The sequence below is a fragment of the Triticum aestivum genome, chromosome 2A (genome assembly GCF_018294505.1).
Source record: "Triticum aestivum cultivar Chinese Spring chromosome 2A, IWGSC CS RefSeq v2.1, whole genome shotgun sequence".
In the NCBI taxonomy this organism is placed as follows: Eukaryota; Viridiplantae; Streptophyta; class Magnoliopsida; order Poales; family Poaceae; genus Triticum; species Triticum aestivum.
Genome location: NC_057797.1, coordinates 590,904,661 through 590,925,090, shown reverse-complemented (window position 1 = coordinate 590,925,090; position 20,430 = coordinate 590,904,661). Strand labels below are relative to the sequence as shown.

Sequence of the window (20,430 nt, the reverse complement as noted above, 5' to 3'; positions counted from 1 at the left end):
GGTCAAAACAAATCCCGAAACGCATAAATAAACCGGAGGCGCACCCGCCTTCCTCCCGTCCGTCACGGCCACCTCCCCGTCCACGGCTCCACCTCCGCGCTCACACCTCCCTTCCCTGCCCCCTCCCGCCCGCCCAAACCCGAGATCTCGCAACGCCACCCGCCGTCCCGCCCACGCAAGCACTCGCGCGCCTGCCGGGAGCGTTGCCGAAGCAACCCGGCGGCGCCGAGCCCAGCGGACAGGGCCAGATTCCCGGTGCTCCGGCGGGGCTAGATCTGTGAGATCCCGCCCGCCGATCCCACCTCCCCCGAGGTACAGTCGAAGGCACGAGTTCTTCTGATATCTTCGTTGTCCTCCTCATTTCTGCGATGCTGGAACTTGTTTAGTGTACCTTGTGATCCAGTGGTGTAGGTAGGTAGCAGCACGCGGTTGCTCTGCACCTGATAATGACTTAGTAGCTATGCTGCATGTTTTTTTAGGAGTTTTGTGATCTGTCATGGGTTAGCTAGCTAGCTTCTCATGGGGGATTATATCGGGCTTTGGGAGTTAGTACGTGTTTTTATGTTCACGGCCATGCTATTTTTGTTAAATTTCATTTCTGCTCTGATATACGTGAATCTGCGGAATGTTGTGAATTTCGACGGAAAGACTAACTAATATCACCTCTGTTCCGAATTATAAGGCGTTTTGAATATTTCAATATGGACTACATACGGACTGAAATGAGTGAACAAACACACTAAAACATGTCTACATGCATCCGATTCAAACAAATGTTACTCCCTCCGATCCATATTACTTTTCGATTAAATGGTTGTATCTAGACGTATTTCAATGCTAGGTACATCCATTTGAGCGACAAGTAATATGGATTGGAGGGAGTAGAACTTATAAGTTGGAACGGAGGGAGTACTAGTTACTCGGTTTGCAGTGATTAGTTTGCTCATTTTGATTTTTTTTTGTCTTGGACACAGGTGTGCGCAGGGAATCCTTACATGTCACGGCTATAGAGTGATATATATCTCTTGCTGGTGCTGTTTGTGGTGCTGCTGGTCCTGGTTGGTTTGAGAAGATGCAGAGGAATGGGGTGATGGAATGCAGTGTCTGCCACTCCAAGGTGGTGGCGGGGACCCCCAGGAGCATATCAAGGGCATACGACAAGCACAAGAGCAAGATATCGTCCAAACAGCGCGTGCTCACCTTCCTTCTTGTGTCCGGGGACTGCGTCTTGGTCGGGCTTCAGGTATTTCATTTTCAATATGATAGTTAACTTCATATCCAATCAACACCTGTTTGGATGGGATTGAATGCGTCATATTTTCACTGGAAAATGTAACATGATAATGGGAATCCAAATCCATGTTATGTGCTTCTTCTGATAGAGCATGGTTATGTCTTCTAGTAATTTAAGTTTGCTTGTGCTCTCAATTTGCCGGAGATTTTTTTTCTGAATTTCCCAAACACGGCTACCATCTGCGGACTTCATGCTATAGTGTTGTCATAAGATTCAATTGTTGTTTCCCTTAAAAATGCATTATCATCAATTTGCCAAAGAGATATATTGGCAGATCCGGTAGCGTTCCACCTAGAGTAAATAGTAAATCGGCTAATGGCTACCTGTACATTTTTAATGTGGAGTTCGTACAAACATGTAGTCAATCTGTAGCGTGTATCTGATTGCAGACAATTTGCAATTGTGCTAATAATTTACTTTGCTCTGCAGCCTATCCTAGTCTTTATGTGCAAGGTTGATGGGAAATTTCAGTTCAGTCCCATCAGTGTTAACTTTTTGACGGAAGTTACAAAGGTTTTCTTTGCTATGATAATGCTAATAATTGAGGTTAGTTCTTGTCGGCCTATATCCTTTCCTTACTTGTTATTTGTGTTTCAGTCCTTGTATCTGTATCTGTATACTATCCTGCTATGAACTATCAACTTTTTAGTGCATCGTTGTCAATACTGGCAATGGTAATCAAAGTGTTGTAGAAACTACAATTTTATTTTTTATTAGACCGGCAGTAATGAATTTATGCATGTGTGTGTTCTATTGCGTTGAAGGTGTTACCCCCCTAATGTTGTTGCTTTTCTATTTGACAGTCTAGAAAACAGAAGGTTGGGGAGAAGTCACTTCTGTCAGTTTCGACCTTTGTACAGGTGATTTATCTTTTAGAACATAGAATGCCTTGTACTCTTTTGTTACTGTGCTCAACATGCACAAAATAATTGATGTTACTTCTGCTTCTAATGTTAAACCGCATGTAGAATGTTTCTATTTGTTTTCAATTCCTGGGAACAATTGGTGCTCATCTCTTTTGTTGTTTTTATGCCCAACCGACTTGCTTTCAGTTTTCATGTATCTTATTTATTTATTATAGCTCCGTACCTAGTATGGTAACTAACTGTTTCACCTGTCAATTCCTTTCTTGTATAGGCAGCCCGTAACAATGTACTCTTAGCTATTCCCGCTCTACTATATGCCATCAACAACTACTTAAAGTTTATCATGCAGGTAAATGTTCATTGAACTGGCTGAACTTCCATTCTTCTGTGCAATGTACTCGTATTTTCTCCAGTAAATATTTTGGCACTCCTGATATTTACAAAACCTACAGTTATTTTGATGTAGTTTATCAATTTACATGTACGAGACGATGCATCTTTGATAATTATGTTACAGTGTAATTAAGTCTGTCACGTCTCGAGAAGGAAATTCATTATCACCTTCATTTGGAAGGATCAAACCATACATTTTAATTAATGAATTCAAAAATTCACTTCAAATTTAATATTCAGCCAGCTGGATTCATATCAGTTCTGTTAGTAACTTGTATCAACCAAACAGCAGGATTTTCTTAGTACCAACTTGTACTCTTGTCCTTCGAGGATTTTCTGATAGTTCTTTTAGTTCTGCCTTCTATTTTTCTTTCCTTGTCAGACAAAGGATTACGCTAAAGGCAGAAATCAAAGCCATCATAGTAGGAGTACAGATGATGAACAAATCCTAATTTTCTCATCTACCCATTTTTTTGAATTTTTTCTTGAGTTTGGACATGGAGCCTTTGCTGCATTTATATTATTATATATTAAATCAATGCACACCATGCAATATTTTCTGCTGTACCTTTTGGTATTCCATATGACATTGGTTTTAGTTACAACTATTATATTTTTTTAAATGGCTGGGTGCATCCTAGATGCAGAGGCCGGAAGTGATTCTTCTGTCATGTAAAGTATCTTATTATACTTCGGATGCAGTTATACTTCAACCCCTCGACTGTGAAGATGCTAAGCAACCTGAAGGTACTCATTTTTCATGTATTACCATGTTCTCGAGCTTAGCCATGCAGTGTCTGTGAATACGTGCTTACATCTGTTTGGAAAATGCAAAACTGTTAATATCATACTCGTTTCTACACAATCCAGGTACTCGTCATAGCTGTACTCCTAAAGTTTATAATGCGAAGGAAATTCTCTATAATTCAGGTGAGGCTGGCATTGCAACTATCTATATATCTTTACTAAACTACAGTTGTATACCGATTCATGCTGTTGTGTTCACCTGATAATTTCTCTTCTTTAGGTGTTTCTTAAATAGAAAAGGCATTAATGGCTTAGGATGAATACATTTGATTTATTTCCATTTAATAATCTGTTTGAAATTTTCAAGTCATTAGGCAAGTTGAACTTCTTTTGTCAAAGTTCTGTTCTCCCCCTTTGTTTCCTATATTTCTCATGACCTCTGTAGTACTAATATAAATCAGTTGCTACCAGTGATGGTTGCCATTTTCAGCCGCAATCCTGAATTGGCTAAAAATGAACCAGGGTTAATACTGCAACTTCAAATTAATCAAATATAGGAAGAACTAATGCACACAAGTATGTGTTCTGCAAACGCTGTAATTCAAATGCTTTCAGCAATATTGATAAATAACCCCATTTTTTTCTGATAAATATTAGTGGGAAGCCCTTGCCCTGCTGCTTATTGGAATCAGCGTGAATCAACTACGCTCAATGCCTGAGGGCACCAAAACTTTTGGTCTTCCAGTCACCGCAATTGCATACATATACACACTAATATTTGTAAGTTTCTACTGAACTGTTTGATCTTTATATTTATCTTTTTTGTGTTGCTTCAGATGACTAAACCATTATTGGATCCAGAGTTCATGCATGTATATATATGTATGTGAAATTGTAGGTTACTGTCCCATCGTTTGCCTCTGTCTACAACGAGTATGCATTAAAAAGTCAGTTCGACACAAACATCTATCTTCAGGTAATTCCGACTAAGGATTGTCTTCCAGCTCTTTCAAATAGTAATAGTCCATGTGCATAATGCCGTACTATGTTCTCTGCCTAAAAACAATAAGCGAACATCCTTATCATGTCATTTTTATGCTTACCAGTTTGGTCCACTTGCATTCAACTGTTTAACATAATATGCACTTGCCCAATTCCCACTTTCCTCTGTTTTTTATTCCTTCCATTCATCCTAACTGTTTAACATAATATGCAGAATGTGTTTCTGTATGGTTATGGTGCAATTTTCAATCTCCTTGGTATCCTAGGAACCGTCATATTTCAAGGTAACCATCTTATGTGAAAAGTGAAAACTTGCTTTCATTGGCAACAAATAAGGGTGTTATTCATTGAGACTGTTGTACTATGAAGGTCTATATGTGTGCGGCTAGGAGAATAGGATTCCATACAACACTTGCTGAGTAATTTTTAGGTTTTACAAACTACATAGGTGTGGTACACAAGCTGGGGTTTCTGTTTTACCTGCGAGGTTACAAAGCAGGCAAATAGAATGGCTGTTTAGTGATTGATATGTTGATCAAAATGTTGTGCTGTGAACTATGGTCTATGTGGTTTGAGCATCATTAGGATCTTGCAGAAATATCCTAATTTAGAAAGTCTGGAACTTAAGCCATGTGCTATTGCACATTGTTGTTAACTTACTACATATTTGGACACCAAGGAGTCATTTCATGAATGCCCCATGGCGTCTTGTGTCTTCTTGTGACTATTGGCTATTGCAGCATTAGCTATGTATAATTTAAACTTGGCCCATGTGTTGCAGGGCCAGAGAGTTTTGATATCCTTCGAGGGCATTCAAGGGCCACTTTTTTCCTCATTTGTAACAATGCTGCGCAAGGAATTCTCTCTTCATTCTTCTTTAAATATGCAGGTAAAGGATGATCGCTATTTCATTCTCTTATACTCCCTCCATCCCAAAATAAGTGTCTCAACTTTATACTAACTTTAGTACAAAGTTGTACTAAGTTTGAGACACTTATTTTGGGACGGAGGGAGTACCATATTATTTTTACCTGTCCTTGGCCCTTCGTTCTGAAATCTGCTTTCATAATCTCATATTTCCATCTGATTAACTGAGATCATACTGCAGACACAATTTTGAAGAAGTACTCATCAACAGTGGCCACAATTTTTACTGGTCTAGCATCTGCTGCATTTTTGGGACATACCCTGACTATTAACTTTCTATTAGGCATCTCAATAGTGTTTATCTCAATGCACCAGGTGATTGTTGTTTCTTATTCTTTAGCTTGTTGTGCCAAGTTGGTCCTGACTCTCAACTGAACTTATATAAGAGCTATTTCTGTTCAGTTTTTCTCGCCATTAGCCAAAGTCAAAGATGACAAACCAGCTGGAACTTTAGAGTTGGGAGATGCACAGAAACATAGGTGAATATTTCTCTTGCCTTGTTTTTCTATTCTATATTAATGTTAATATGAAATGAAAGCGTCAACTAGCAACCTTCAAATTTCTAATATCTGGGAGTTGCAGTTGAAGTTCTTGTCTAGTTTCTTCGACATGGTGCTATATTCATACATTAATAAACTGTTTTATTGATTCTCTCTGTTATATTGATGAGCATATTAACTGGTGATGGCATGCATTTGTGTTGTTTAGAAATATTTCCGAACATCTAATCTGATAAAATAAAATCTTCTTGGCAGGTCATCCGATTCTTCTTTTGTAAATATGACTGCTGGTGCTGCTGATGATGTAAGTGCTACATCGTTTGAGTAAATAAAATCTGGGATAACATTCTTCTGTTATATTGACTTATTTCCTATGCTTTTCATTATCTCAGGCAAGCCACATTAGCGATGATAGAAAACCATTGTTGCCAATCTAACACTATATTTGAGGTGAGTCTCATACTTTTGTTTTTCATCTCGAGATAAGTTACTGTTTTACTTTGTAAATCATGCTGTCGCAAAGTTCTGAACCTTGAATACGATAGTGTGGAATGTTAGACCTTTCAGCCTGAGCATTGATAGATGTGGATGACACTAGGAGAGTTGGGACAATTTTCGTTGGTTTATTTCTCACACAATGCCATGCCAACCTCAGGGGTTGGGGATACATATTTATAGGCTGCTAGCCAGCCAAGGCATATGCTAAGATGCTGCTAAGATGCCAGTCTAAGATGCTAGTCTAAGATGCTAGTCTAAGATGCTAACTGACAGTCCTTGATGGTCAAGAACAGAACTCTATCCTAACAGCCAGTCCTTGATGGTCCAGGACTTTATCCTCCTAACTGCCACAAGGACCATGTGCTGCAGCCCCACAAGGACCCTAGTACGCAGACTTATCCATCATTCTCCCCCTAAGTCTTGTACGTCGTCTTGTGGGAGAGTTGAATCATCCCAATCCTGGAGCAAAGTTCGAGGAACTTGACCCTCCCAAGGGGCTTGGTGAGCAGGTCTGCGAGCTGATCCTTGGTGTTGATGTAGCTCGCCTCGATGCTCCCTTCTTCCACACAGCTGCGGATGAAGTGATACCTCAGTCGGATGTGCTTGCTCCGTTCGTGGAACACGGGGTTCTTTGCCAGGGCCAGGGCGGACTTGCTGTCCACCAGGAGCTGCACCGTTCTGGTGTCTTGAACGAGAAGATCACCAAGCAGTCGAGCAAGCCAGAGCGCCTGAGTACAGGCGGTGGAGGCCGCTATGTACTCAGCCTCACAGCTGGACAGGGCCACCACCTGCTGCTTGACTGATTGCCAGCTCACGAGACACTTGCCGAGGAAGAGGAGGATTCCGCTCGTGCTCTTGCTGGTGTCGATGTTGCCGGCGTGGTTGCTGTCGCTGTACCCGACGAAGTGTGCCGCCCCAGGGCACCTAGGGTAATGGAGGCCGTGGTCGAGGGTCCCTGCTATGTAGCGGACGATCCTCTTCACTGCCTGCTGGTGTTCCGACGTTGGTCGCTCCATGAACCGACTGACATAGCCGACGGAGAATGCCAAGTCCGGCCGTGTGTGAGTGAGGTAGCGAAGGCTCCCCACAAGGCGTCGGTACTGCGTAGCATCCACTTCCTCCGTCGTGCTGTCGCGACTTAGTTTCAGCCTCTCCTCCATCGGAGTGAGAGCTGGATGGCAGTCGGTGAGCCCAGCTAGCTCAACGATGCGCTTGGCGTAGGCGGACTGTCGAAGCGCGATCCCGGAGTGGTCCTGGTGCACCTCAATCCTTAGATAGAAGGAGAGGAGCCCCAGGTCACTCATCTGGAACGTGGCCTTCATGTCTTCCTTGAACGCCGCCACCTCTGCATCTTTGGTGCCGGTGATCACCAGGTCGTCAACGTAGACGCCCACCAGCAGGGCATTTCCTCCACTCCCCCGTCGGTAGACGGCAGCCTCATGCGGGCTCTGCTCGAAACCCATCTTCTTCAGCGTGGAGTCCAGCTTGGCGTTCCACGCCCTGGGTGCCTGCCGCAGGCCATAGAGAGCCTTGCGCAGGCGGAGCACCTTGCCCTCCTGGCCGGGAATCGTAAACCCCGGTGGCTGATGCACGTAGACTTCCTCCTTCAAGTCGCCATTGAGGAATGCCGACTTAACGTCCATGTGGTGGACACGCCAACCCTCCTGGGCAGCCAGCGCAAGGAGAAGTCGCACGGACTCCATCCGTGCCACGGGAGCGAAAGCGTCGTCAAAGTCGACTCCTTCCTGCTGCAAGAAGCCTCGGGCCACCAAACGAGCCTTGTGCTTGATGATGGCGCCGGCTCCATCCCTCTTCAGCTTGAACACCCACTTAAGGGTGATTGCGCGGTGACCTCGAGGGAGATTAGCAAGCTCCCAGGTGTGGTTTTGCTCGACCGCATCCATCTCCAACTTCATCACGGCGCGCCATGCCGCGTCTCTCTCGGCCTCTGCAAAGGACCGTGGTTCGCCGTCTTCACACGCGAGCTGTAGCTGCGCCTCCAGGTCACGTGGCACCAGTCCTGGCACCGGCTGGTCGCCGAGCACATTATCCATCGTACGGTACCGCAGCGGTTCGCCTCCATACCATGCGTCGACCCGCTCCTCGTCGTGAGTGAGCGGGGAAGCGAACTTCATCGGGTTGTGCTCTGCGTGAGCTGGTGCTGATGAAGACGAGCCCGGAGTGGCGACCGTCGGGGCTGGAGTATGCGGCGTCGCCGGTTGTGGTGTCGTCGGTGTAGCAGGCGCCGGAGTCGATGTAGTTTTGGGGGCCGGGGTAGACGTGCCCGGTGAAGAGGAGCTGCTTGCTCCCCCAGCTTCCTTGAAGTGAGCGTACTCGACAATGAAGTCGTCATACGTCGGCGTCGAGCCGTCGTCCACCGCCTTGTCCCATTGCCACCCTCGCCCTTCGTTGAACACGACGTCTCGCGCTGTGCGCACACGTTGTGTCTTTGGGTCGAGGATGCGATAGGCCTTTGAGCCCTCCGCGTAGCCGATGAAGACTCCCGGAGTGCTCCTGTCGTCGAGCTTGCCGATGTGGCCGAGCTCCTTGGCGAGCGCAAGGCAGCCAAAGACCCGCAAATGAGAGACCGCCGGCTTCCGCCCATGCCAGGCCTCGTACGGAGTTCTGCCGTCGAGTGCCTTAGTAGGAGAGCGGTTGAGGATGTAGACGGCCGTTAGCACCGCCTCTCCCCAGAAGACAGCCGGCATCCCTCTCTGCTTGAGGAGAGCCCGAGCCATCCCCACAACCGTCTGGTTGCGCCGCTCGACGACGCCGTTTTGCTGCGGGCTGTACGGCGCGGAGTAGTGGCGCTGGATGCCCTCATCGGCGCAGTACGACGCAAATTCAGCCGCCGTGAACTCGCCGCCGTTGTCAGTGCGCAACACGCGCAATTTGCGGCCGCTCTCCGCCTCCACACCAACCTGCGCGCGCCTGATGGCGTCCGCCGCTTCTCCCTTACTGCCGAGGATCATCACCCACATGTAGCGGGAGAGATCGTCGACGAGCAGCAGGAAGTAGCGTCGACCTCCTGGTGTGGCTGTCGTCACCGGGCCGCACAGGTCTCCGTGCACGAGCTCCAGCTTCTCCTTAGCCCGGAAACTCGCCTGTTGGGGAAAGGGGAGTCGTCTCTGCTTTGTCAGTACGCGGATGTCGCAGAACTGCTTCACATGGTCGAGGCATGGCAGGCCTCGCACCATCTCCTTGGCACTTAGACGCTTCAGGGCCTCAAAGTGAAGGTGCCCAAAGCGCTCATGCCACTGCCACGCCTCGTCGTCTCGACGGACAGCGAGACAGACCGGTTGTGCCACCTGCACATCAAGGACGTAGAGTCGATTTTCACCTCTGGGCACCTTGGCGAGAAGGCGACGCTGGCGATCCCAGATGCGTAGGACCCCATGCTCAATCAGCACGCGTGAGCCGTTCTCATCCAGCTGTCCCAAGCTGATGATGGAATTCCTTAGCGCGGGGATGTAGTAGACACCGGTGAGCAGCCGGTGCTCTCCCATCTTGGTGGTGAAGATGACGGAGCCGACGCCCTTTATCGCCACAGCGGAGGCATCCCCGAACTTGACGGAGCCTCGCGCATCGGAGTCGAGCTCGGCGAAGAATTCCCTTCGACCGGTCATGTGGTGGGTGGCGCCGGTGTCGAGGCACCACCCCGTAGCCTTGTCCTTCCCGGAGCCATCGCCGAGAAGAGCGTGTGCTTTTGGCTCATCGAGGTGGATGAAAGCCTTTGCGACTGGAGTCGCCGAGGGTAGCTCAATGCTTGCATGCGCCATGAACAGAGCCGTCTCCTCCTCCTTCGCCTGTGCGACATGAGCCTGGCCTTGTCGTGGTTGCCGACACTCATTGGCCCAATGGCCAAACCGGCCACAGTTGTGGCAACTGTTGTCTTGTGCCGGCCTGGGCTTGCCAGCGGCGCCGTCCTTGGCGCCTCCGCGGGCGTCACCTTCGGCACGTCCTTGTGCCCTGCCCGGGGGGCCTCTTCGCGCCTTACGCTGCTTGCCACGCTTGCGGCCGCCCGTCGAGGAGGAAGGCTCCCCCTTCTTCTTGTCACCAAGGCTGGGATCCCACTGCTCCGAGTTAGGAGCAGCTTCCCGCCGGTGGTGACGGGCCCCGAGGGGGGCTGTGGCTCGTCGGTGTCGACGACCTTGAGTCGACCTATCGCCTCCTCGATCGTCATCGTGGAGAGGTCCAGCAACGACTCGATCGAGCGAGCCATCTGCTTGTACTTCTCGGGAATGCACCGAAAAAGCTTCTCGACAGCTCTCTCCTCGGTGTAGGTGGCATCGCCAAACTTCACCATCTTCTGCAGCAGAGTGTTGAGACGGAGAGCAAAGTCATCAACGTCCTCACCTGGCTTGAAGCCCAGGTTCTCCCACTCCTTACGAAGTGCCTGCAGGGTGGACTTGCGAGCACGGTCGCTGCCGATGCGTGCTGCGGCGATGGCGTCCCAAGCCTCCTTGGCAGTTCGCTTGTTGGAAAGCGAGAACTGCATCTCGGGCGGGACTGCGGCGATGAGGGCGTCCAGCGCCCGTCGATCCTCTAGGTGGTCGACGTTGCTGTCCTGGACTGCCTCCCACATGCGCCGCACCTGGAGCCTGACCTTCATGATCCCGGCCCACTCGCCGTAGTTGGTTTTAGTGAGGGTAGGCCACCCAACACTGGAACCAACATCCCTGACCACAGTCCGGACCTCGTAGAGGCCGCGGTCCTGGTCGTTGCAGCCGCCGTCGCGGTGCGCGCCTCCACCTGGAGCGCGGGCGTGCTCGGCTGCCCACTGCGCCGTCCGCTCCTGCGCCACTTTGGCGCGATCTGCGTCAGCGCCGTCGTCCGCAGGCGCGGAGCTGCTGGAGCTGCCGGGGCTGCCGCGGAGTGCCTTGGCATCCGCCGTAGCCTCACGGGCTGCTTCTGCTGCTGCTGCTGCTTCTACCTCCGCCCTGGCTGCTTCTACCTCCGCTTTGGCTGCTGCCAGCTCCGCTGCAGCCAGCCTCGACACTCTTGCCGCCGCAGCAGCCGCTGCTATAGCCGCTCGCTCACGCTCCTCTGCCACGGCGCGCTCGGCCTCTTGCCGGCGCCGCATGCTCGAGGTAGCCGTGTGCTGAGAGCGACCTGCAGACATGGCTCGCTGCAGGGGGGCTGTTGCGTGAAGAGGAGGCTGAGGAAGACGAGCTGCTGCTCGACAGTCCGGAGGGAGGAAGGTAACCAGAGGCAGACGGAGCAGCTGCTGCTACCGACTTGGGCTGCTCACAGGAAATGCTCAGGGTGCAGGTTAACCTGGCTCTAATACCACTTGTTAGACCTTTCAGCCTGAGCATTGATAGATGTGGATGACACTAGGAGAGTTGGGACAATTTTCGTTGGTTTATTTCTCACACAATGCCATGCCAACCTGAGGGGTTGGGGATACATATTTATAGGCTGCTAGCCAGCCAAGGCATATGCTAAGATGCTGCTAAGATGCCAGTCTAAGATGCTAGTCTAAGATGCTAGTCTAAGATGCTAACTGACAGTCCTTGATGGTCAAGAACAGAACTCTATCCTAACAGCCAGTCCTTGATGGTCCAGGACTTTATCCTCCTAACTGCCACAAGGACCTCCTAACTGCCACAAGGACCATGTGCTGCAGCCCCACAAGGACCCTAGTACGCAGACTTATCCATCATGGAACTGTTCATTTATGTTGGCACACCACTTCGATTGTTTGTCAGACAAAACAACCAATTTGCTGCATCTAGAGTTTAGCCATTGCAATCAGTGTTTTACAGCTTTGCTTACATCGTCAACATGTAGCTATCGTGGTTGGCATCTGTCACGGCAGCCAGTATAGGAAAAGAGTTCAGGGCTGTAACAAGTATTACCTGAACATCCGTTATCCATGGGCCGAACGTAACCTAAAGTGATCCCACCGGCTTACAGCAACCTAATAATTTGTTTTGTTTGGCAACAGAAATAACTTACTTTTGTTTTATTAATTGGTGTTATTTATATTTAGCACACGTAACTACAAATCCTTAACATATGAGGCACCTCATTCTCAAGAGTTTTGATGAACTTGTTCCCCTTTTGTTATGCAGGTAGGTATAGAAGAAAATTATTTTTGCCGCGAACCACAAATATTTGTAGCATGGTAGATTAAACCAAATGCTCTTGTAAACTGTAAAAGGAAAAGAAATATTTATATGTAAGAGGCCATCCTATTCTTTCTTTCTTTTTTGACCCCCAACTTTTTTGGGGGCGACAAATGAGGGGGTGGTACACATTACTTATTCCATACAAATTCACTGATTATATACGATAGTTTTTCTCATGCGCCTTTTGGCTAAACTGGTGTGCTCAATGTTGTATCAACGGTATATCCATATGTACTCGCCATTATTAAATGCTGCATGTCAGATTTCCCTGACGAGCTCAGCGCTCTGTTTATTATGTGCCCACAAATATTTCTTGACGCAAAAACAGAAGAAGAAAAAATAGTACCCCTATCATCTACTCTCTCCATTCCTAAATATTCATCTTTCTAGATATTTCAGCAAGTGACTACATACGGAGCAAAATGAGTGAATCTACACTTTAAAATATGCCTATATGCATCCGTATGTGGTAGTCCGTTTGAAATGTCTAGAAAGACAAATATTTAGGAACGGAGGAAGTATGCTTGTGCTTGTGTTCAAGAAATGAGCATGAATAAATAGAATGCTTCTGTCGACGGGCTACAGGGTTTTCTCGCATGGCAAGAACTGCTACTCAAACATGGCTTGCAAGCTTACGAAGTTCAGATAGCACATAACTTCCAAAAAAGTTACAGTAGTACTAGTACAGGCAACGGCATGCACGGTGATTCGCAGGAAGAACACCCGGCAACGGCAGCAACTTCTCCCCACACGTACACCGGCACGCGCACATCGTCACAAACATCAGACCACGCCCTGCTGGTCCCGCACGACGGCGTAGTTGATCACGCGGGCGATGGTGCCCATGGACGGCCGGTAGGTTGGGTCATACTGGAGGCACTGCACTGCGATCCTCCCTAGCTGCAAGGGACACCAACCAAATTTTGCAGGGTTTGTTACATTGGGCGATGGATTCAGGTACACAAATGCGAGATGAAACCGTGTGGAGAGACCTTGAGCGCTCCGGTGGCAGGGTACTTGTCGCCGAGCCTCGGGTCGATGCATTCCTGAGCTCTGTCTTCAGTCAGCAGCGGAGATGCCTGCAGGTGCATCGGTAGGAGCAGGAGGCCCATCAAACTTTGTTTGAGAACGGAATGGAAAACGCAAATGTGTTTGCCACGGTAACTTAATTCTGTCTTGTTTAGAAGCTAGTTGGATCCTTTGAGAATGTTCTGCATGGGTGGTAATTGCATTGTTCTTTTTTTTAGTACTAGTAAAACTTGTCAATTCTAGTTAGAAGCTATGCAAAGGAAAAAGAACAAGAGATTAACTTGAACTGATGTTATAGTTTGTTTGTTAGATCAGAAAGAAGAAAAAAATGATTAGTCTGCATCAACCATCAAGTGTCTGTTAAACCTTTTCACCAATTGATTATTGGCAATTTCTTAGCTTGGCAAACGGGCAGGATGATTATGGGACTGAGAAGCATTGCTCACCCAGTTGACTAGGCTGCGCTGGCCCTGCGGCAACGTCCGATCCAGCGGCTTCCTGCCCGTCAACAGCTCCAGGAGAACTATGCCGAAGCTGTACACGTCGCTCTTGTCCGTCATCTGACCGCTCATCGCGTACCTGAATGCCCAGTCAAATCAGCATTCAGATTTTCATCAGAAACCAAGCAAATTAAGCAATGGACACGTTCGTCAAATTCGAATACGTGGGCTAGTAATAACAATCAATTAACAAGGACGCCGGCGGCGAGATGAGATGATGTAGGGTTAAGGCACGTACTCCGGCGCCTGGTAGCCGAAGGAGCCGAGCGTGTGCGTGGAGCGGTTGAGTCGCGCCATGTCGGCGGCCTGGCTGAACATGTTGTAGTCGGCGATCTTGGCCCTCATGCCGTCGAAGAGCAGCACGTTGGTGGAGCGCACGTCCTTGTGGACCACCGGCGGCGACGCCTTCTCGTGCAGGTACTCCAGCCCCCTCGCCGCGTCCAGCGCGATCTGCACCCGGTGCGCCCAGCTCAGCACCGGCCTCTCCTCCACCTCCTCCCGCGCCCCCACGCCCTCCCTCGGCCCTGCCATCCATGGCGTCGCGTGTCAGACAGTCAGTGCATAGCTCGAGGTCGATAATGGCGTGGGCTTTTGCAGGTCGTGCGTGCGTACCGTGCAGGGCGTCGTGGAGGGTGCCCATGGTGGCGAACTCGTAGACGAGCACGCGGAGGTCGCCGCTTATGGTGAAGCCGAGCAGGCGGACGAAGCTCTCGTGCCGCAGCCTGGACGCCACGGCCAGCTGCCGGCGGAAGACGTCGTTGGAGGCGTGCTTGGACGCCTTCTCCAGCTTCTTCACCACGGCGAGCCTCGCGCTCCGCAGCGTCACCTTGTACACCTTGGCGTACGACCCCTCCCCGATCAGCTTCTCCCTGTCGAAGGAGCCGGTCAGCTCGTTCACCTCCCGGAGCGCCACCGCCGGCACCTCGATGGCGCCCGGCTCCTCCTCCGCCGCCGGAGCGGCGCCGCGCGATCGTTTCCGCTTCGCTGGACACGACGGAAACAGAATTATATACTCCTACTTGGGAGACAGATGGAGCAGCTGAAGAACTCTGGATGACTGGATCACTTAATTACCGGGCTCCATCGGGTAGGAGTGGAGATCCTCGGGCGCCTTCCTCCCGACGCAGGACAGGCAACCGAGGTTGCCGCCGTCGGCGAACAGGCTCTTGACGCTCTCCCACCACCTCATCGCCGGCCGGCGGCACACACCGCAGAAGAAAGAGAAAGGGCTAGCGCCGGTGCAACTTTGAAGAAAGCTTGAGGCGACTGACTGATTGAGTGACTAGTTGTTGTTGTTGTCGTCGTCGTCGTCGTCTAGTCTTGTATCGCAGGGAATCTATCGACACCGAGCTGCTGAAATTTTCCTGCCTACCGGCCTGTGGACGATATGGCTGCAGCCTGCAGGGAAGCTTACGGCGACATGGGCGGGAAGTAGTGGACGAAGTTCTGAGACTGAGAAGCGATCGAGCAGGCAGGTGATATGTGGTCCAGTCGCTGGGAATAGCGTGACATCTCGCCGCGGACTTCCTTGCGTGAGGGGGCCCCGCCCGGGGAACGTACTGGTAGTACGAGGCAGTTGGACCGAGTCTCGGCTGTAGCAACCTTCGTGCGCCCCCGACGCCAACGGCCAACGCCATGTTCGCTTAGAGCATCTACGCCCGCGGTTAGCAAATCTAGTTCCTTAAACTTGCGCGGACGCGTCTAAATAGTAACCGGGCACGTCTCATATGTTTGCTCCTACAGAAACGTCTTTTATATCCGAAACCTCAAAAACCTATGCAACCCCATGCAACGCTACGTACACGGCGAAGACGCTTAATCCATCCTCCATAGTTTATCGCCGGACAAAATGATCAAAGTTCATCGGTGGACAATGTCAATTCATACTACAAATTTATAAAAACATTAATAAAACATGGATAAACGGAGAAGGGCGGAGGAAATCACCATTTCCTCACCGCACCCTTCCCCTTGCGGTCGCCGGTGCTGCTCTACCCCTCCGTGTACGCGTCAACGTGCGGCAGCGCATCGTCGTCCGAGCAGAAGCTGGAGCCGTCCGTCGGGTCAAAGTTGTCGGAGCACCTTTGTCCTGACAGCCTCCGAACCAGATGGTCCTGTTCCCTCTCATGCCAGGCCGTCTTCGCCTTGGCCGCCGCCCCCTTGGATGCCTCACGCTCCGATAACTAGATTGCGAGCCAGAATATGTTGCCATTTTGCAACGGAGCCGCCACACATCCATCTTCGCCGTCATGAGGGAGTGGCACACGAGAAGTGCGACCTCGGGATCCACCGACGTGCTCGCGCATTCCCTCCGCGCGGCAAGCACCTCCCTCGCCGCCGCCCTCTTCCTCGCCTATTGGCGCTTTGCCCGTGCCTTAGATTTGGGCGTCCTCATCCGCGCCGGCGTCGGCGCAGGCATGAGGTCCCACCGGTGCCCGGGTACCCCTTCCAGAGCAAATTCAACCTGCGGTGGACGGCGTTGTACCTGGAAGGCCGAGGAAGCAGTGTGGAGCGGCCGGAGCTGTCCAACCGTCGGGACGGCTCGACGACATCGTCGGGGCTGCGTCGATGGGCAACGGGCGCCGCGGAACCGAAGCTGTCACCGTCTTGTTTGAGCAGCGACTGCCTCATAGCAATGCGGAGGGCGACCTCGTCCGCATCGCCGGGCTCCGCATTGCGCAACGGGCTCGACCAGTTGTAGAACCCGCTTGATCTGCCACCAGAGGTGACACTGCTGGCGATGCTGGCTAGAGAGAGAGAGAGAGAGAGAGAGAGAGAGAGAGAGAGAGAGAGAGAGAGAGAGAGAGAGAGAGAGAGAGAGAGAGAGAGAGAGTGGGCGAGGGTGGGCCAGGCCGATGTGGCAGGCGTGCCCAGACCACCCTAGATTTAGGCTAGATATGAAATATTTGCGGGGGGCGAGGGTGGGCTAGGCTGACGTGCCTGGTGTGCACGGACCGACCCATATTCGTCATAAATTTGGACTTGATATGAAAGGTGCCGGACAGCGCGGCCGTTTGGAGCCGATTTGAGACGCTCGGATGAGTTTAGTTTTTTTGACCGGTCAATGACCGATCCGTCCCATCCAAGTGTTTGAGACCGGTCTGAAGCGTCCGACAATAGATCTCTTAAAGTATCTCTAAGTCGCGTGATATAAACTTTGCGATGGAAAAATACTGTTTTTTACGTGAGCGCAGCCGATCCGGACGCTTCAACGAAGGTGCAAAAAATACGCGCGCGGCATAAGTGATTCAACGTGCGGAACGAAACGGCATCGCGTGCCGCTTATTTCATGAGCCCGATTCCTGGCTACCGGCCTGTGGACGACATCGCTGCAAGAAAGCTTACGACGACATGGGCGGGAAGTAGTGGACGAAGTTCCGAGACTGGGAAACGATCGAGCAGGCAGGTGATATGTAGTCCAGTCGCTGGGATTAGCGTGACATCTCGCCGCAGACTTCCTCTCGTGCGGGGACCCGCCCGGTGGACGTACGAGCAGTACACGGCCGTTGGACCGAGTCTCCGCTGCAGTAGCTAGCTAGCTTCATGCACCCCAACGCCAACGGCCAACGCCACGGTGGCTAGGCTAGCTCGGCCACACCCCTGACCGGATCGGAAGGTGGCGCACGGTCGCCGGTGTCGCTGTTGCCGGTCGGGCTTTGTTATCCGACTTTTATGAGGATATATCTGGACGCGTTTGAAATGGTAATATATAGTGAGTGAGGCGTCGCTGTTGCGTGAGGTTGCGGCGGCGTTGCACGTCGAGTTCCGGTGTGCGCACGAGGGACGTCCGGGCGCGGTGGGCGACCGGCCAGAGATGCTCCGGCCGCACGGCTCGGCTCGGCTTGCCGTACCGTCAGACCCGGCCGCACCTCAGGCACAGCCGCACTGCAGGTTGAACCAGTCCCCTCTATCTGTCTCTGCCGCGGCGGTGTCATCGCCTCCCGTGCCGACAGTAGTTGCTTAGAGCATCTCGAGCCGTTGGCTCCTAGACGGCTTGAAAAATCGCCGCCTGGGGTGAACCGGTGGTAAAATCGGCCTGGAGCGGTTGAGTTCCTAACCGATGCCTCAGGGTCGGCCACATACGCTTGTTTTTTTTTTTGAACGTTTATTTGACTAAAATTCGGCGAATGGGACAAATATTCGGTGAAACAGTGCATTATTTTGACGAACTGAAATAATTTTTTACATAGATAAAAGACTTAAAAAAATAAACGCGACTACAGGCTGAATAAGGCGCTGAGAGAGGCGAAGTCTCTGCCGTTGCCGCCGCTGCCGCCGTTGTCCTCGTCGTTCTTCTCTTCCTTCACGCGTCCACCCCTAATGGACCCCTGGCGGACCGGTGGTGGCAGCGCGTCATCCTCGCTGTCGTCCCTCGTTGTTCGCTGTTCTTGACGCCCCCACCACCGGCTCCTCGTTGGTGGACGCTAGTTGCTGCGCCTACCGGCGCTGGAAGTACGCCGCCCACGACACATGGTTGTCGGCGCCGTACTGCGGGAGGGCGCGCTGCTCCTCCGTCAGCGACGCCCGCATGCGGTCGACCTCGGTGGTGAAGAGGCCGGGACGCGCGTCGACGTCAGGCACCGGGGGAATGGGGACTCCACCGGCGCTGAGTCTTCACCCCGTTGGCCCGGCGCGCATGTCTGATGGTGCCGGAATGTTCGCCTCGAAGAAGAGATAAGCCTCCCACTCGTGGAGCGAGCGGCGGCTGAAGCCGTTGGTCGCCACCCCATCGCCAGGGAACCGCTCGTCCATCGGATGGGCTTGGGGAGAGAGGGGAGGGGAGGAACATCGTCGGCGGCTGCGCCCGGGGAGAGAAGCAAAGCTCGGCGGCGGCTGTGGGTGGGTGCGGCCAGAGGCGAGGGGAGGCCTTGCTTTTATAACCGCACGCCATGTGTACGCGTGGCGGGAAGGGAGGCGTCGCCGCGCCGCCCGCGAAGCGCCGCCCGTGAGGAATCAATGGCAAGGCTAAAAGGCGGCAGCCTTGCCATTGATTCCCCGTGAGAAACCAAGGCGTTGTGAGGACGACGAGGCGAGTGTCGCTGACTCGGCGGGCCCGCAGCTCTTTCGCGCCAAAACCACTCACCCCAGCGCCTCCGGGCGCCCCCCAGCGCGCCGGGTTTGGCTTGGGTCCGCCGGCGCTAGTTTCGGTCCAAACCGACGAAAAACGGGCTCCTGGACGTGACTGGGCCGATTTTTGGACGCCGGCGCGGAAAAATCGCCTGGGGAGGCTGTTGAGGACGTGGCTGGAGATGCTCTTAGGCGTGACCCGGCGCCCGGCGGTCACTTCCAACCGTGGCCTGCTCGCGTTTGTGTTTTGACCAAAACCCATGTTTGAACTAGTACTCCTTCCGTTTCATAATACAGTGCATATATATTTTTTTAAATTAAACCTCACAAACTTTGACTAAATTTGTGAATAAAAATATAGAGCATAATTGGTTTGCTACCAATATTTGTCTTGCCAAATGTTGGCATTGGCAAATATTGGCAATACCAAGACCTACCAACTATTGGTAACTTTATGTGAGATAGACAAAACAACTTGTAGACAACCAAGTAGTTGCCCCTCCAGGCGAACCAATTTTTGGCAGCAAACCAATTATACTCATATACATCTAGAATGCCAAACATGACGCCCCTCCAGGCGACCATGGGGCGAAACCTTACGCCCAGCCGCCATCACCTCCCCCCTCCTCCCGCCCCTCATCGCCCTCGAGGCTGCCGCCGGCAAAGCTTGGCGTCGCCGGTGAAGGGGGCGGCGGGGATATGCTACCTCCCGTCCCCTTGTGTGGTGGTAGGAGGAAGACCACCATTCTGGACGTCGATCGATCTTAGTGCCGCCGGATCGGATCTGGCACGCAGCGACCGCGGGCCATGTGTGGCGATTCGGCGGCCTTCTCCCGCGCGTGGCGGCCCCGTACTCCTCTGACAATGGAGACCCATGATCTGGCGATGATCCGATTGCGTGGAGCGGCGGGATCCCGGTGACGAGCGCGAGCTGACGTTGATAGCGGAGGCGCGACTGCTCCACGACGGGTGCGTACATGAGCACCGATCTAGCGCGGCCCAGATGGGCTTGGGCGGGTGACGACTCTCGTTCGTGACTCCAGGCTGGTGCGGTGGTGCCTGACGGCGCCGGTTGCTAGGCACCGTGGTGGTGCCGGTGCCTGGCCTGGCGGCAGCAGGCTGGATCGCGGCGACGTGAGGGCCTGCTGTTGTGATGATAAAGGTGGCGGTCTGCGTGCTCTTCTCGCATCGCGACAATGGCTGCAAGATCGGTCCTCCTTGATCTAGCCATCGATGTGTTACGGAACGGTCGGCGGAGATTTTGCCCAGGATATCTGGATCGGGTGCCGTGTCGTGACTTTCAGGGTGAAAACCTAAGGTCTGGCCTTCATTGGTTGTGCCTGGCGATTGCCTTGTTGAAGGAATTGTTTTGAGAGTGCGGACTTTCTCGAGGGTAAAAACCTAAGATCTTGGATCGGGCAACAACGGCGCTTGTGCACTGTTTCCTTTCTGGAGGCGTTACTTTTGGAGACT

The 20,430-nt window shown here is 51.7% G+C and overlaps 2 protein-coding genes across 2 annotated transcripts; one reads left to right on the top strand and one right to left on the bottom strand.

The window, feature by feature from the left end:
• Positions 1–62: 62 nt before the first annotated feature.
• Positions 63–12,653, top strand: LOC123189610 (CMP-sialic acid transporter 4). Its single transcript, XM_044602065.1, has 16 exons — positions 63–312; positions 975–1,243; positions 1,724–1,840; positions 2,098–2,154; positions 2,432–2,509; positions 3,256–3,300; positions 3,424–3,483; positions 3,958–4,080; positions 4,199–4,276; positions 4,517–4,586; positions 5,084–5,191; positions 5,411–5,544; positions 5,632–5,708; positions 5,985–6,033; positions 6,122–6,179; positions 12,305–12,653. The coding sequence occupies exons 2-15, from the start codon at positions 1,073–1,075 to the stop codon at positions 6,164–6,166; spliced, it is 1,212 nt and encodes a 403-aa protein (XP_044458000.1). The 5' UTR covers positions 63–312; positions 975–1,072; the 3' UTR covers positions 6,167–6,179; positions 12,305–12,653.
• Positions 12,654–12,896: 243 nt separating this feature from the next.
• On the bottom strand, positions 12,897–15,345 carry LOC123189611 (PTI1-like tyrosine-protein kinase 3). The gene is made up of 6 exons (XM_044602066.1): positions 14,965–15,345; positions 14,503–14,874; positions 14,129–14,414; positions 13,837–13,969; positions 13,354–13,440; positions 12,897–13,261 (listed from the first exon to the last, which is right to left on the bottom strand). Exons 1-6 carry the CDS (start codon positions 15,077–15,079, stop codon positions 13,145–13,147), a joined length of 1,110 nt encoding a protein of 369 aa, XP_044458001.1. The 5' UTR covers positions 15,080–15,345; the 3' UTR covers positions 12,897–13,144.
• Between the last annotated feature and the right edge of the window lie 5,085 nt (positions 15,346–20,430).

Coding starts and splice junctions, on each gene's coding strand:
- LOC123189611 (XM_044602066.1), bottom strand. CDS start 15,079: ATGAGGTGGTGGGAGAGCGTCAAGAGCCTGTTCGCCGACGGCGGCAAC. Junction 14,415..14,502: donor CCTCCACGACGCCCTGCACG/GTACGCACGCAC, acceptor CATGGATGGCAG/GGCCGAGGGAGGGCGTGGGG. Junction 13,262..13,353: donor CTGCCACCGGAGCGCTCAAG/GTCTCTCCACAC, acceptor TGTCCCTTGCAG/CTAGGGAGGATCGCAGTGCA.
- LOC123189610 (XM_044602065.1), top strand. CDS start 1,073: ATGCAGAGGAATGGGGTGATGGAATGCAGTGTCTGCCACTCCAAGGTG. Junction 4,587..5,083: donor AGGAACCGTCATATTTCAAG/GTAACCATCTTA, acceptor CATGTGTTGCAG/GGCCAGAGAGTTTTGATATC. Junction 6,034..6,121: donor CTGCTGGTGCTGCTGATGAT/GTAAGTGCTACA, acceptor TCATTATCTCAG/GCAAGCCACATTAGCGATGA.